We start from the raw sequence: 15783 nt of genomic DNA on the forward strand, positions 1-15783 counted from the left end.
TACTTTGTGAAAACATAAGCTTGGTATCAAAGAAGACAAAAACAAAAATTCACCTAAGAACATAATACTAAAGAGTTGGTCTGTTGTAAATTACTTTTGAATTATCAAAAATAAGATAGCAAGAAATCATGTCTATTTAACTAAGATGATCTCTCAACAATGAAAATGAACTTGTTTTGTTTGATCATAGAGCAACAGAAAATTGATAAAATAGCAATGACATAACCCACAAATCAGCAAAACCATCAACTTTTTTTTGCTTTGATTAGCAATGCTTAAAGTGATCTAGATTCATCTAATGCATGAACAGTCCTGTCTACCATAAATAATGGATTTGGAATGCTTAACACTTGAATAATTAAACAATCATCTTTTTTTAGAAAATACAATCCGTCATCATATGCTAAAGAGAAACTTTACACCCCAAAACTCATATCAAAGTCACACATTTATTAAACGTGTTTATCTCAAAAATCAAGTTAGGGGTTGATAATTAAAAAACAGGCATCAGCATCAACAAAGACAGTTATTTCAGCACCCATACGATAAAAACAAAGTGACAGGAAACATTTAAAAAATTGTCTGCTCGCCTTGTTCCTGACCGGTCATTCTATCCTAACAAATTCAATAAATCATTTCACCTTAATTCCTATATTTTCAGAATTTTAATAGCCTACCATTGCTGCCTCGAAACTTTCCATGCAAATCAACAGTGACAATTAAAGTTTGCTTTCAACCTAATCTTTAGCTTCATTTTTTTTTTTACATAAATTCAATGTTTGAATTTACTAATATTATTATCCAAATGAAGTGCAACCTTGTTGATGCTAAAATAATCTAACCCATCATGAATATCAACACGAAACAACCAAAAGCAACACTAGAGATCACATCCCATATCTCTAGGCAAATATTATTGCAGTTTTTATATTCCAAAATTCTTTTTTACACAATTGGTATAATATCGTAGCCTTCCTCAATCCATATTCCCTTTTTAGCTATCACTTTTATTTTCTTGTATGTACTTTGTATCACCGTCATTTTTTTCACCTTTATTTAGTTTGACAATAAATATGATCCAGCAACTTGTTATTTTGCAATTTCAATTCAATAATACTTATAAAAAAAAAAAAGAAAAACTAAAAAGGAAGAAGATCTATTTGTAGAAAAATAGTGGATTATGAAATGCAGGAGAAAGAAAGTATTTAAAAGAGTTCAAAAGATAGAATAAGAGTTTATTTTATGTTGCAACTGTTGTTTTAAAATGAAATACTAGTTGTAATCGTAGGATTTTTTTTAATTTTTTGGTTTGCTAGATGGATGTCCAATCACTAATTTATTGGAATTGTTGCCTTGTCCACAAAACTTTAATTTTTTGGTTTGGCTTGTCCACAAAATTTTATTTTTTTTGGTTTGCCAAATGGATGTCCAATCACCAATTTTAGATCAGTAATTCAAGAATGATTTAACCTAACAAGTTGTCTAACAATTGAAACAAAAACATTTTATCTTACTTTGTAAAAACATAAGCTTGGTATCAAAGAAGACGAAAACAAAATTTCACCTAAGAACATAATACTAAAGAGTTTGTCTGTTGTGAATTGCTTTTTAATTATCAGAAATAAGATATCAAGAAATCATGTCTATTTAACTAAGATGGTCTCTCAACAATGAAAATGAACTTGTTTTGTTGATCATAGAGCAACAGAAAATTGCTAAAATAGCAATGACATAACCCACAAATCAGCAAAATCACCAATCTTTTTTTTGCTTTGATTATCAATGCTCAAACTGATCTAGATTCATCTAATGCATGAACAGTCTTGTCTACCATAAATAATGGATTTGGAATATTTAACACTTGAATAATTAAACAATCATCTTTTTTTAGAAAATACAACCCGTCATTATATGCTAAAGAGAAACTTTACATCTCAAAAATCATATCAAAGTCACACATTTATTAAGCGTGTTTATCCCGAAAATCAAGTTGGGGGTTGATAATTAAAAAATAGGCATCAGTATCAACAAATATAGTTATTTCAGCACCCATAGGATGAAAACAAAGTGGCAGTTAGTATAGCAATAAAGTAAATAGCCCTTTAACAAAACAAAACTATCTTAGAGATTTCCTCATTTGGTGTCTTTATGTAGATACCATAAAAAATCAAGGTCTTTTTCACATAAGCAGCAAGTTAGTATAAACGTAGCAACGGATTAAATTTGTCCAACAAACAGAAAAATTTGTTCCTGGTTGTTGGTTCTAAGTCCTTCCTCACAAAAGTAGTTGCAGCACACATAGCATTTCTTAACAATTCTTTAGTTTGTGCTCTTTTTCCAAGTATAGAAAGCGCCATGGAATGTAAGCTAAGATTTTTTTTTTACTACTTATGAGTAGAAACTCAGCGGATTTAGGAAGAAAAATGGCTAAATCAAGTGGGTTTAGGAGCTTGCCGCCACTGCTTCTCCAACTATTTTTTATTGTCTTTTTTCCTTCTTCTTTCTTCTTCTCCTTTGAGGGTTTCTAACCCAAATTCTAAATACACCGTATCCCCCAAGTGAGTATAAGAGGACCAGATCCCATCTCATGTCCAAAACGTAGTATAGATACAAATGTGCTGATTGATAGTTGTTGTATAATGTTTTTGAACAATACAACATACAAGGACGTGATGCGTACACAAAAATTCTTGTCGAAAATAAACTATCGACTAGGTTGGATTACAAAATTTTCACAGGGAATATCTGAAAAATTGTCTGCTCGCCTAGTTCCTGACCTGCCATTCCATCCTAACGAATTCAATAAATCACTTCACCTTAATTCCCATATTCTCACAATTTTAACAGCCTACCATTGCTGCCCCGAAACTTTCCATACAAATCAACAGTGACAATTAAAGTTTGCATTCAACCTAATCTTTAGCTTCATTTTTTTTTTGCCTAAGTTCAATGTTTGAATTGACTAATATTACTATCCATATTCAATCCAAATGGGGCGCAACCTTGTTGATGCTAAAGTAATCTAACCTATCAAGAATATCAAAACGAAACAACCAAAAGCAACACTAGAGATCACATTCCATATCTCTAGGCAAATATGATTGCAGTTTTTATATTCCAAAATTCTTTTTTACACAATTGGTATAATACTGCAACCTTCCTCAATCCATGTTTCCTTTTTAGCTATCACTTTTATTTTCTTGTATGTACTCTGTATCACCATCATTTTTTTCACCTTCATTTAGTTTGACAATAAATATGATTCGGCAACTTGTCATTTTGTAATTTCAATTCAATAATACTTATAGAAAAAAGAAAAATAATAAAAGGGAGAAGATCTATTTGCAGGAAAATAGTGGATTATAAAATGTAGGAGAAAGAAAGTAGTTAAAAGAGTTCAAAAGATAGAATAAGAATTTATTTTATATTGCAACCGTTGTTTTAAAATGAAAGACTAGTTGTAATCGTAGGATTTTCTTTTTGTTTGTAGAAATTATTTATAAGTGAAGGATATTATAATCATTTTACTACATTTCTGAAATTATCCCATGTTTTTTAGATGGTTTGAAAGGGTCGTAAATCTAAACCTGAACCTTTAGTTACGGTTATGTTCTCGATTTTGATTTTCAAAATTCAGTCCTGGTTTAAGTTCAATAAATCATTGGGGCCGATCTCGATCCGATTTCAAATCAAACCTGAACTGTGGTCATTTCTATATGTAACTAGCGAAATTTTTAAAAAAATCTATAGAATCAATGCTCTTCAAAATTGAATCATTAAAACAAATACTATTTTATGTCCTGACAAAATGGAAAAATTGTATGCACTGAAATGATCCAAAAAAAAAAGAAGAAATGAAAGAGAAAGAATGTGGCTAATATTTTGTTTGACATTTTAGCATCTTTACCATAAATTTTCAAGGTGTAATTTTGAAAAGTGTTACCGATAGTGGATAAACCAAGAAAAATTTAAAACTATAAAAGGTAGGAACACATAAAGTTATTGCAGATTGCTTCCTTTGTGAAAGAAGAGTACCATTTGTCCCTTTGTTGTTGTGAAGGTCAAATGACAGAATATAAAAATAACGTTACACAATGCAGGTGCTCACGCTGATGAATAGTATAGTTACAGGTGTGATGATTGATAGTTGTATAATTATAATTTTGAGCAAAAATGATACAGCATACAAGGACGTCGTAGAAAAAAATCTCGTCGAAAATCGACTAGGTTGGATTACAAAATTTTCACAGGAAACACCTAAAAAATGGTCTGCTCGCCTAGTTCCTGACCGGCCATTCCTTCTCTGAGGACCTTGTCAAAGAATTCTTCCAAGGTGTCCTTTCCATAACTTGGTGTTTTCTCAGCACTGTATTCTCCAGTTTCAGGATCCCTCACCAGCATGCTTTCAGCGGCATAGTACCGACCGATCTTCCCAAACTCAGCTGCATCTTCCAGCGAAGGAAATATTTTGACGAGGAAATCAAGAACACCAATGGCAAAGTCCATTATCTCAATTGGCACTTTCAGGAACTTGGGCTCTTTCCCTAACAGTCTGAACAAAATCTGCCCCTGCTCCAGCGGCGTCAAAGCCTTCCCAGGTCCTCCAATTGGCAGAATCTGATTAATCTTGTTCTCGCTCAATACGCAATCCGCAATGAATGAGGCCAAATCAGGCTCGCTGATTGGCTTGCAAGCACACAACTTTCCATCCCCAAACATCACATACGGCTTTCCATCTTTCACCAAATCAACCTGTCCTCCAAGGCTCTTGAAGAATGCTGTTGGTCTTACAATACTATAGGTAAATCCAGCATCCTGTTCTGCTTCTTTCATTAATTCAGCTTCAAATTTCAGCTTTGCTCTTTGAAATTCAAGGAGGGGTTTTTGCACGCAGATTGCAGATAGCAAAACAAAATGTGAAGCCCCAAATTTCCTGCCAGCAACAAGACTATTCTTTGTGGCTTCATAATCAATCTTCCACGAGTCCTTCACGCCACCGTTTCGACTAGCAAGGCAAGACACAACAACATCAACTGAAGCCACTCTTTCTGCTAAACTCTTCTCCAAAACATCCAACTGAGTTACGTCTGAGTAGCATACGTTAGCTCCATTTAACATTTCCGAGGTCTTATCTTTATCATTCCGACCTCTAATGCCACTTCTTTCCCTAGCAATGGCGATGACATTGAAGCCTCTTTTGACAAACTCTTTAACTACAAAATTCCCAATGTAGCCAGTTGAACCCACAACCAGAACACTAATATCTTCTGGGTTTTTGCTCCTGAATGAAGTTTTGGAACTTTCAACGGTTGGTGTAGCTGAAGCTGATATCAGATGACATCTTTCTTTACCAAATTTAAAGTGTCCTGATAAATGTAAAGAAGGAGAATAAGGGGCTGGTCTTACCTGAATACGATTGATAAAATTAGAAGAAATGAGTCTGCTGAAGCTTTCTGCTTTTGGCGAGTGCAGTGCGAGTCCATTATAAGCTGCACAAATGGACATTTTACTTGGGAATTCTCAAAATGCCCAAAATGGCTCGTGGTTTTGCTAAAGCATTATTCTTGAAATAAGGGAAATTGGAAAAGAAAGAAAATTTTCCTTAAAAAAAAAAAAGAAAAGAAAGAAATTTTGAGGTTGAAGATGGCAAGGTGGCTATGTTTGAGTTCGTCTGTTATCCTCGGAGAATCCAACTGATTGGTTCATATTGCTGGGAAGTGCGTGGAAATCTTTGAATTTTTATTTTTATTTTTTTTGTTAACTCCCCCATTCCTTCTTAAGGCCCATTCCTTTCACACTAGTAGCATAGATACTCTATCCACAAAATAAGTAAAGCCCAGGACTAGTAACTTGTAAGCTTCAACTCATTTACATGGGCCGAAGAGATTGTCCAGCTCATTTCAGGATACGAGGTGCGTTGTCATCAAAATCAGTCTCAATTGTACGAAATACTTCGAAGTGATGTCTCTCTATATGCAGAATTCAAATGGATAGGACGGAGGCATCGGGCAATCAAACTGTGTCATGAGCATATCTAAGTTTGTTCGTAAATGTTTAAAATTTTGGTGTGCAAGTGTGACCAAGTCTTGATTATGTATTGTCTCAGACATTGTCAAGATACGATTTTCTAGTTCCATGTTATACGACTAAGGCGAAAATTTGAGCATAAGAGGAAGATTTGGGTCCCCTTTGCATCAGTCTCAACTATAATCAAGAAGTTAGGCAGCCATAATTATTAACAAAGTATACGTGCTTATTTCTGGGAAATGACTATGAGCATGTAGTAGACCAAGAAAAAGAGAGAGAGACAAGAATTTGGCATGTAATTGAGACAAGAGATATGGTACAATGACTAGAATGAAGTTCATATAAAAGCACAGATCCATTGAATCAAACAAAAAATGGATGGACTCATAAACCATCAAGGCTGGAAGCCAACAAATTAAGCAATCATTATTGACTTAGCAAAGGTGTGATCTTTACATGAGTGGGGGGTGAGCAATGCACTATAACGATGTTAGAGTGGGGGGTGAATTCTAAAGTATAACAAAAAAATATCCGAAAATAAATTGTTAGCGTTATAACATGCACAATTCTTCAAAAATATCAAGAAAACTTCTACTTGTGCTCGATGTGTAGTTTCAATTTTTATTAGCTATATGTTTTAATAATGGAAGATTTTATGACAACTTCAAAGCAAAATTTCACACATTTTTTGTATAAAAAGAAAAGATCTTCAACCACTAGCTACTAGGTAGTAATCCAGTCATTATTGTTCTAATCGATATCAAATGTGATTTTATCAAGCTGAATTCGATTTAGATCAGTATAATATTAAATCGATTTTAATGCATATGATTATTAGACCAACTAATAAATTCCACGAAATTAAATCACATGTACCATCAAGCGTGAACTAAGTTAATTGGTATCCAACCCTCCATGATGCCACTAAGTAGGCCATCAAAAACGGTGGAATTGTTAGTCAAGCAAATAAAAATATTGCATTCAAATGCACAAAGAAAAAGGTGCACAGACCATAAACATTACTACTACTGTAGCAGAGTGATAAATATACTGTCAGCCTTTTCAGTATTGAAGACTATCGAATATAATTATACACACTAGGACTCCGTATTAGCATCAAAGCAGGCTCTGAAGGTTCAGTTTGTTGTTTAGATCTTCTTAGCACTCACCATCTTTCTTTGAAAACAAAAGATCCTTCACCCCATCCCTTCCCCACCACCTCTTGGCCGGACCCCAATTTATGCCGGCTACCATGATGTCACTTTCCGGTAATCCACCCATTACTTGACTCTAATCGCCAACTTCTTCCCATAAAGGTTAGAATTTTAGCTCTTATCAACCTCAAAATCAATATTTGAGCATCTGGGCTCTTCTTGAATTGGCTTATCTTGTTTTCCTGCTAAGATTCTTGAAATATTTCAGCAAGTGCATATATGCATGAATGATGTGTGCGAGTCTCTGTGTTTAACTGTTTATTGTGTTGAGCTGTGTGAAGTAATTTTGTGAGTCAAGTTATGGAGACCCTTTTGAATTTGCAAGTTAATGAATTCGTGAGTTTTCTGTGATCTGAATGTTGGCATGCATTAGATTAAAGACGGTGTAATCGAGGTGGGATTTAAATATATTTTAAAAGGGTTTTCTTTAAATAATGGTGTTATGAATCTTTGCAGTTAATACAATGTCGGGGTTGAGTTGAATTCAATTAAATGTGGTGGTTGGTTAATTGCAAAGTGGAGATTGATTAATGACTTCAATTACTTAGGTATCAAATAATCCTCTACTCTATCTACATTTATCCTTTTTGAGTTGATTTTCTTTCTTTCTCTTGATTAGTTTTCAGACTTTCATCTTTTGATTTCAGTTTGGAGCATTGACGTTTAGGTATCATGTAATTGTACATGTCATACTATCAATTTGGTTTGTGAAGTGTGTGATTTGTCAGATTGTCATACCTCTGGATTGAACGCATTGTTATGCAGTTGGAGATGTGAAGTTCAAATCTTTCTTATTTTTTCTTCTTTAACCCCGACCATACTTTCACTAGTTGCTTGTGTTTTGGTACCTCAAATTATTATATTAATTGCCTTCCATTCTATCTGTCATGTCAAAAGATCTCAACTTTCCAGAATATTTGATGATTTCTATTCCTGATGTCTATGAATTCAAGAATTGCATGCTATATTCATTCCTATTAATTGAATGTCATTCCTCTGTAGATTCTGCTTTCAGTAGTCGTGTACCAGAGGGATGTATAAGAATCAACTGCAGGAATTTGCTCAGCGAAGCTGCATTAACTTGCCATCATACTCCAGCATACGGGAAGGACCGGACCACGCCCCCCGGTTCAAAGCCAAGGTGAACTGCAACGGAGAGATTTTTGAGAGCCCAAAATTCTGTTGTACTTTGAGACAAGCTGAACATGCAGCAGCTGAGGTTGCACTAAAAATGCTGTCACAAAGAGGCCCATCAAGAGCTGTAGCTGCAAAAGTTCTGGTATTTCACAACTTTGTGATCATTTCCACCCTTCATGTCTATCTTTGTTGTGTTGAGAATGTCTTGGCCATGCATTTGTGCCATATAGCAAATAGCTGTGTTGGATTGAAAATAGAACTTTTTATGTTACCATATATAAATCTCTCTGATCTTATGTTCTGTTAAGTCATGGATATGCACAATGTTGACAGTTGAGCATATGTATCATATTTACTTATCTGCATTATTGAATCTCACTCAAATTCACGGACTATTGTTTTAATTAGTAAAAATCCAATAATTTGTTATAGTGACACTCTGTAGTGCACATAAAATACATGGTAGGCATAAGTATGTTAACAAATTGTCTGTTTCATATTCCTTTTTATGTTGTTCAGTGACTATAAACCTCCACTTAGATGTAGCTCGCAGAAATTAATAGTTGTGGATACACTTTTTCCATAAGATTTGTGAATATTTTGCTAATTAAATCTTCTGTCAGTCTCTCTTTTTATTTATTTTCTGGTAGAATATGTGTTTGTGTGTGTGTGTGTGTGTGTGTCAAAAAACTTGTTTTATGAGTATGTCAAATTTTGTGAGTCCTATCTTATGACTGAATGAGTTTAAGTTTGGTATAAAGAAATTCCTGTAATGTTGTACTTGAATGATAACGGTCTCTGTTTTGACCTGTAATTTGGCTGATTTCTAGACTTGTGATATAATGATTTCTTGAGTCTGTTTTGTTATTTTTCGGTGTACTTATTCCAACCTCATGAGATATGTAAGTCTTCTCAATACCCAAAATGAAAGCTTTAACTGCAGTATATATGATCTGTTCTGTAATTTGTGTTTGGATTCAATGATGCATGTATTGACTGTGTGCCATTTTGGTTTTCAACCCAATGCAGGATGAAACTGGTGTTTACAAGAATTTACTTCAGGAAACAGCTCATAGAGCAGGAATGAAGCTTCCAGTCTATACTACTGTCCGGACTGGACCAGGATATGCTCCTGTATTTACCTGCACAGTTGAACTTTCTGGGATGAGTTTTTCTGGGGAGCCAGCCAAAACCAAAAAACAAGCTCAAAAGAGTGCCGCAATGGCTGCTTGGTTTTCCTTGAAAGAGAGTATGTATCAGCTCTTGGTCTTACAAGTAGTACAATATTATATGTTAACTCTGCAAATATTTTTGAATTCTGGTTCTCTCAGCCCAAAAATGATTAAAAAAAAAATCAGAACTTTTGATGGAGAAAATTACTCTTAAGTGCAAGGCTGACAAATTATCCTTGGAGTATTTAATCTTGTGCTGTCATGTTTGGGTGGTTTCAATTTCATTTGAGTGTTTAGGTTTAGCTTTAGCTTCCCTTTTTATCTATTAGCTGCTGATCTTTTCAGCAAAGACATTCATAACCTCATGACTCTTGCCTTCACTGAACTTCGAGATGTCTTTTGTAGTGTCACACATATGCTCTTCCTCCTACCACTTATCAGATCTTGGCAGAAAGGATGAGCAAGAACAAGTAATTGTTGCTCGTTATCTTTCTAGTTTAAGGTTACCAGAAATGAGCATATCCGGACAGGGAGAAAAGGGCAAACTACGGAAAGAAATATTTCGAGTTAAAGGGAATGTAATTCCATGTGGTGTTGGCAGTCCATCCTTCAGAATGAAGCATCAGAATTCCACCTATTCTTATCTTCCCCCAGAGTGGTTCTTGTACGAGACCTGCCATCGAGGAGTTCCTCAGCAGAGTCACTTCTTGGCTCTTCCTTCTACTTCTACTTCTATCCCAAGACCCAGATTTTTTCCATTCATTCAATCTATGATGCTTAGGCCAGATATTGGTTCAATCTTTTGGGCAAGGGAACAAGAACCTATTGCTGCTGTACCAGAACCTAGGCCTCTTTTCTATTTGTCCAACAATTTGTTGCCAGTTCCAGATAGGAATGATTCCCGTGTTACCATAGAAGAGATAGAAGAAAACAGCCCAATGCAAGAAGAGTGGCTAAATAAGGATGTTAACCCCTCTTGCTGGAGGGACAATTTCCTATCCAGTGCATCTGGGATTCCCACACTAGATGTTTCAAATCATCCTCAATCTCAACATTCCAGTTTAGAAGAAGAGTTGCTACAAAAAGAAACTGGAGAGAGGCAGGTGCAGTCTACCAATGGAACGAGCAAATCCATCTGGCCAATTAAGCCAAATAAAGAATTCAGTTGGTTACCACCTGGATTTATGTGCAACAGACAGAGTGTTACAGAAGCAGGAGAAGCCTGGTTGCAACCCCAGAACATAAAGAGTCCAGGCTTTTTGTGGTCTGATGTTCAACATCTGCACTCTAAGGTGGCTTCTTGTCCAAAAGACACAAGGCATTCAGCAGGCCTTACAACTGTTTCTGGTGTGACAGGACGAAATGGTGGTGCATTTTCCTCTGCCAGCTTCCGACCCGTAGTTTCAAATCGATCTCTACCTGTTTCAACACCCAGGACTGCAGTTTTCACCGGTTCAACCAGACCTCGTGTAGAATGCAAGATGAAGCACTCCCATCCGAAGCCTTGTGCCAGTCAAATGGCACCAGCAGTTCAAATTCGAACAGTAATGCCAGTACGTTCATCTCCTACAAGGAGAATGCCATCTCCTAGCCAGGAAGGGACTTCCTCAGAGGGTGAGATAAAGAGAGCTGAAGTAACGGGGAAGGACATCTCAACTGCAAGCTCAGAATTTTGTAGACTTCAGATATGAGCAGTGTACACATTTTGAAATCTTGTTAAAAGGCAACTCCTCCGGAAATTGCAGGACTCCTGTACCCTGCATATAGTGATAGTGTGAAATGAAAAAATGAGTAGAGAATAAAAGAATTGATTTAAATTCAACTATTGCTTGTGTTTGAGCTATCAACAGCTTTTTCTGTTTGTTCCATATAGTGATCAGTTGTTTAGCTGGTGGCTTAGTTTAGCTAAAGTTAGTATAGTGCCAAGTGTCATGTGTGTTCTTTTCTAGTTGAGGCTGGCTTAAGAAGGTGAAAATCTCCTGAAGTAAATATAGAGCAGATTAAATTTTCTTTAGATGTTTACAAATGATACTTTTCTGGGGAGGAGAAATTGATCCTGATTAGAAGATAATTGGGAGATTGAAAGTCTTACTGTCCTTTAGGCATTGAGTTTAGGAAGCTTCTGAGCACGGTTGATTAGGTAAACATTTTAAAAAAAAAAAAATTAGGAAGGTATTTTTGTGTGAAAAATAGAAGATGGTCTTGGATTTTGGCCTCTAAGATTCAAGTCCCAAGCTTTTTCAGAGTCCATTTGATCACGAATTGTATCTTCCTTATTACTCAGTTACAATTAGACCACTGTCCATGGGCGAGCCGCTCCCAGCCCGCAGTAGGGATTAGTTGGACCGTACGGTATTACCAGTCCATGGGCCCAGATACCCTACTGTGCAAAAAAAAAAAAAAAAAAATTAGACCACTGTCCAAATGTCCCAAAGAAAAGCAATAAATGGCTAACAACAAAATGTCCAATAATAACTAAAGCAAAAAAATTTCTTGGCAAGAAAAGAAATTCTGCAAGGAAATTCCTGTGTATATACCACTTATTTCTCTCCTATCGTATATACCTCAGGGCCAACCATGGACGTTCAGATTAAAATAGTCGACTCAAGTTGCTTTTCAATCTGGGGTGTCAATTGATCACATTTTTGTGTTAAAATTAAGAATTAATCAAAAGCAAAATAGCCTAAGAAGGAAAAAAAAAAAAGAATACATTTAGGGACTAAAACACGAGATTAAAGGTTCCTGCACTAACAATCGTATATAAGGAGTCTAATCAAATTGAAATTAATTGGTATGCATCCAAACTCACTAATTTATACATCATCAACGTATGAAAGATAAATACAAGAGGAAAGGCTCAGTAATTTTTGTATCTAAATGTATGTTTATGTTTTCATATAAAGCAACGAATCTTGTGAAGTTAAAGTCGTTAAATATGGTTCAAACTTGATTCGGGTAATGATCAACTCCCTATCGAATGCCTCTAACTTGGTTGAAAATTCAACCTGCAACAAAATCATAAGCGATTTGTTCTAGACCAGTTTACACACTTCTACATTTTCCAGAGACACTACCAGTGACCAGCTGTGTCCACTTTTCACTTACTCAACCGTTGATCTCAATGACAAAAATTGCACCTTTGCTTGACGTAACACAAAACTCTAGCTTGTAATTGCACGCACACACAGATTTCCACTCTTTCCTTCTTCTTCTCATGACAATTTTCTCCGAAGAATTATCATAAAATATCATCCAGAAATACAATGAATTCATCAGCCAGTCTTCAAAATTCGCTTCCCGATGATATTGCCCTCAAAATTGCTTTGTCGCTTCAGGTTCTTTTTCTTTTTTAATTTATCTGAGCTGGTATTTCTTGAGTTGGATAATCCCATCTACTTCTTTAAAATGGGTTTTCTAAAAGATTGAATCTTTTTTTTGTTTTGGATGTGAAGGTATCAGATGTTTGTTCACTGGGCAGTTGCTCAAGGTTCTGGCGCGAGCTATGTGGGTCTGATCATGTCTGGGAGGCTCTGTACAGAGATAGATGGCCTGCAATTGATTTAGGTGAGGAATCTTCAGCTGATGAGAACGGAAATCATCATCTTCATCAACAGTTGGACCTCAATTTAATGGTCAATTCTCACTCTTTTTGCCTCTGAATTGAAATTTGTGCATAATCATGACTTTGTTGCAATAAATACCAAAATAATAGGTTCAGTTGGGGATGCAGTGAATCATTTTTGATCAACTGTTTTTGTTGCTATGACATCGTTTTTATGTGGAAGACAAGTTTTGTGGGAAAGAAAAAGAGAACTTAACAACACAGGGAAAAAGAAAAAAGTGAAGGCGAAAAATCCTTTTGCTTTTTCTGCGTAATCAAATTGATGCTGGGTTTTAAGTATTTTCTGGTGGAATTGATGTTAATGGATTCAAAATTTTTATGTTTGATTTGACTCTGAAAGATTAGTTACAGATTATGGTAGTCACTAGTGGTGGGATTGATCTTATTGGGTTGAATATTTTTATGTTTGGGTTGGTTTTGTAATCTCGTAAGGACTCTGTCGAGAAATTGAGATGTGAAGTGTGATTCAAATGGATAGCATGCTCCGTCTGATTCAAATCCTATTTTTAGTGCCCCTATTTGTTGTCCTTTATGCATGATTGAATGTACTTGCTTTAGGGATGGAGGGGGTTGTACGCACATAAGCACAATGAGATGGCACGGAAAGCTGCCTCTATATTTAATTATGTGGAAAGATGTTTAGCATTTGAAGCAATTGAGGTTGGATATTACTTAAAAGCAGTTGAAGACCTATCTGCAATGCAGTTTGGATTTAAGGACGTCCAGATGTTTTTTCTCAGACCAAACATCAATGTGCTTTTCAACTTGATTGGCTTGCATTATTGCTTCAGTAAGCTTGACTTGCCGGTAAGTACTATATTTGACCTGCCCGTATCTATCTTTGGTTGTTATTAATCCTTTGCAAATTGAAATCCATTATCTGTACAATGTGTGAAGTTCCTCACCTGTATCGACTGGCAAAAGTCTTCAACCATATATTATGTCAGTTAGCACATGCAACTTAAAGCTAAAAAGGGAAGTATATTTTAGTGTGATCATGAAGTGTACTGAATTGTCTAAGCAGATTAAACTGTTTGTTGAGATTGAGCTTTTTCACATTGTATTTTGTGAAGTAAATAAAACATCAGATGTTTAATTCTCCACCTTTGTCAAAAAACTAGCTACGATACCTTGAGATAGGCTTTTGAAAAACCTATGCAGACTCAGGTGTGAGCTTTGAATCTGATCCTTAGCAGAATCACATCCTTGGTTTCGCAGTCATAAATTGTGAGAATTCATTCAAATGCCCACTTTAGTTTTAGTATGAGGGCAAAAGATGCTCCCCAAAGCATAAGAAGTTTGTTCTGAATTGTCCTTTCTGATTCCACAGCCCTAGTCTTATATTGCGGCTAGCAAGTTCCTGGCTTGTTAGCAACATGTTATACTATCCAAAGTGTGTAATGAATCACTCTGTATCAGCCGGGTCTTTTGATGTCTTATCATTGTTACTTCTAGGCTGAGTGTGTTGCAGAAGCACTAAGCATGTGCAGGATTTCAGAAAGGCAAGTATGTGTCAGATGGTGGAAGCTTGGTAGATGGTTCTATGGCTTTCGCCTGAGGGATGAATCACTTTCTCGTAATGTTACTTTAGGAGATCTTGCAACATCCAAAGAAGAAGAAGTTCTCGGGGTGCTTCATCGAGGTGCAATTCATGAGGTATTGCGTGTTCAGATCTCGGCTGCAAAACCTGAATGCACTCCCTGGTAATTCCAAAGTGCAGAAAGTGGGAAAGATTGAGCACAACAAATGCTTACATCTTTTATAGTATTTCTTTGCTGGTGCCCATGTGACAATATTTGTGATGAAGACTGCATTGTTTCATAGTTGTGGAAGAGAAAGTTCCAGTTAAGGGGATCTTAGTATTACCACTCCCTCTTTGAGCCATGTTTGCCAGGAATTTATAGCTGTGCCAGGAGAGCTACTGCCTTTAGTTATGAATATATATTTTGTACAAAATCCAACAGAAGCAGGAATAAATTTGTTCTGGCTCCACCTAGATGTAGCTGAGGAAGATATCCAAGGTCCAAATTCTGATGCTGAACCCACATCCACGCTTAACAAGCATGAAGTGCTTAGAGTTGGACGATGTAAAGGCTCTTCCCATGTTTCTGCCTGTAAATAGTTGTTGAATGGTGTCACCTGATAATAAAGAAGAAATTATGTCTCTTTGAGAAGATTTTTCCAAAAATGTGGGACCATTGGTCCAATGCCACAAGAGTACTACAGTGAAAGAAATTTCAACTTATCTGTTCATCTAATTGTGCTTGCATGTCAACTGCAGAAGAAAAGGTGGGCAACATGTTTATTGTCTTTGTTACTTAGAAGTTGGTTCTCCACATATGTTTACATTTGCATTTCACATCTGTATGTTTTTAGCCAATCCATGCAAAGCGAATTTCACTTACATTTGAGCATGATAGCAGAATTAACCTGATTGCTTGGTCTTTATCTATGCATAGTCATAAGCGTGTCGATCTTGAAAGATGTTGATATTCATAGTTTAAAATGACCTCTAAATTAAGCTAATGAAGATAAGAGAAAGAAGCTAACTGGTTTGATGTATTGAATTGTGTTGGAAATTGCATGAAATGTGGTAGTTTCTCTTCCTGCA

At 35.8% G+C, this 15783-nt stretch overlaps 3 protein-coding genes across 5 annotated transcripts; 2 read left to right on the forward strand and 1 right to left on the reverse strand.

Moving 5' to 3' along the window:
- Positions 1-4125: 4125 nt before the first annotated feature.
- Positions 4126-5666, reverse strand: LOC113736608 (divinyl chlorophyllide a 8-vinyl-reductase, chloroplastic). The gene has a single exon (XM_027263666.2). It carries the CDS (start codon positions 5503-5505, stop codon positions 4258-4260), a length of 1248 nt encoding a protein of 415 aa, XP_027119467.1. The 5' UTR covers positions 5506-5666; the 3' UTR covers positions 4126-4257.
- Positions 5667-7009: 1343 nt separating this feature from the next.
- On the forward strand, positions 7010-11372 carry LOC113738138 (uncharacterized). Of its 2 annotated transcripts, XM_027265330.2 has the most exons (5): positions 7010-7343; positions 7698-7789; positions 8244-8520; positions 9408-9627; positions 9956-11372. In XM_027265330.2, the coding sequence occupies exons 3-5, from the start codon at positions 8275-8277 to the stop codon at positions 11239-11241; spliced, it is 1752 nt and encodes a 583-aa protein (XP_027121131.2). In that variant the 5' UTR covers positions 7010-7343; positions 7698-7789; positions 8244-8274; the 3' UTR covers positions 11242-11372. The 2 variants fall into 2 exon arrangements, with proteins under 2 accessions (XP_027121131.2, XP_027121130.2); XM_027265329.2 differs by lacking the exon at positions 7698-7789 and having other exon boundaries at positions 7011-7343.
- A 1135-nt stretch (positions 11373-12507) lies between these two features.
- LOC113736455 (uncharacterized) lies at positions 12508-15346 on the forward strand. 2 transcript variants are annotated; one of them, XM_027263419.2, is made up of 4 exons: positions 12508-12885; positions 13003-13182; positions 13731-13979; positions 14628-15346. In XM_027263419.2, exons 1-4 carry the CDS (start codon positions 12814-12816, stop codon positions 14877-14879), a joined length of 753 nt encoding a protein of 250 aa, XP_027119220.1. In that variant the 5' UTR covers positions 12508-12813; the 3' UTR covers positions 14880-15346. The 2 variants fall into 2 exon arrangements, with proteins under 2 accessions (XP_027119220.1, XP_027119221.1); XM_027263420.2 differs by having other exon boundaries at positions 12667-12885; positions 13878-13979.
- Positions 15347-15783: the final 437 nt, after the last annotated feature.

The sequence above is a fragment of the Coffea arabica genome, chromosome 3e (genome assembly GCF_036785885.1).
Source record: "Coffea arabica cultivar ET-39 chromosome 3e, Coffea Arabica ET-39 HiFi, whole genome shotgun sequence".
Lineage (NCBI taxonomy): Eukaryota > Viridiplantae > Streptophyta > Magnoliopsida > Gentianales > Rubiaceae > Coffea > Coffea arabica.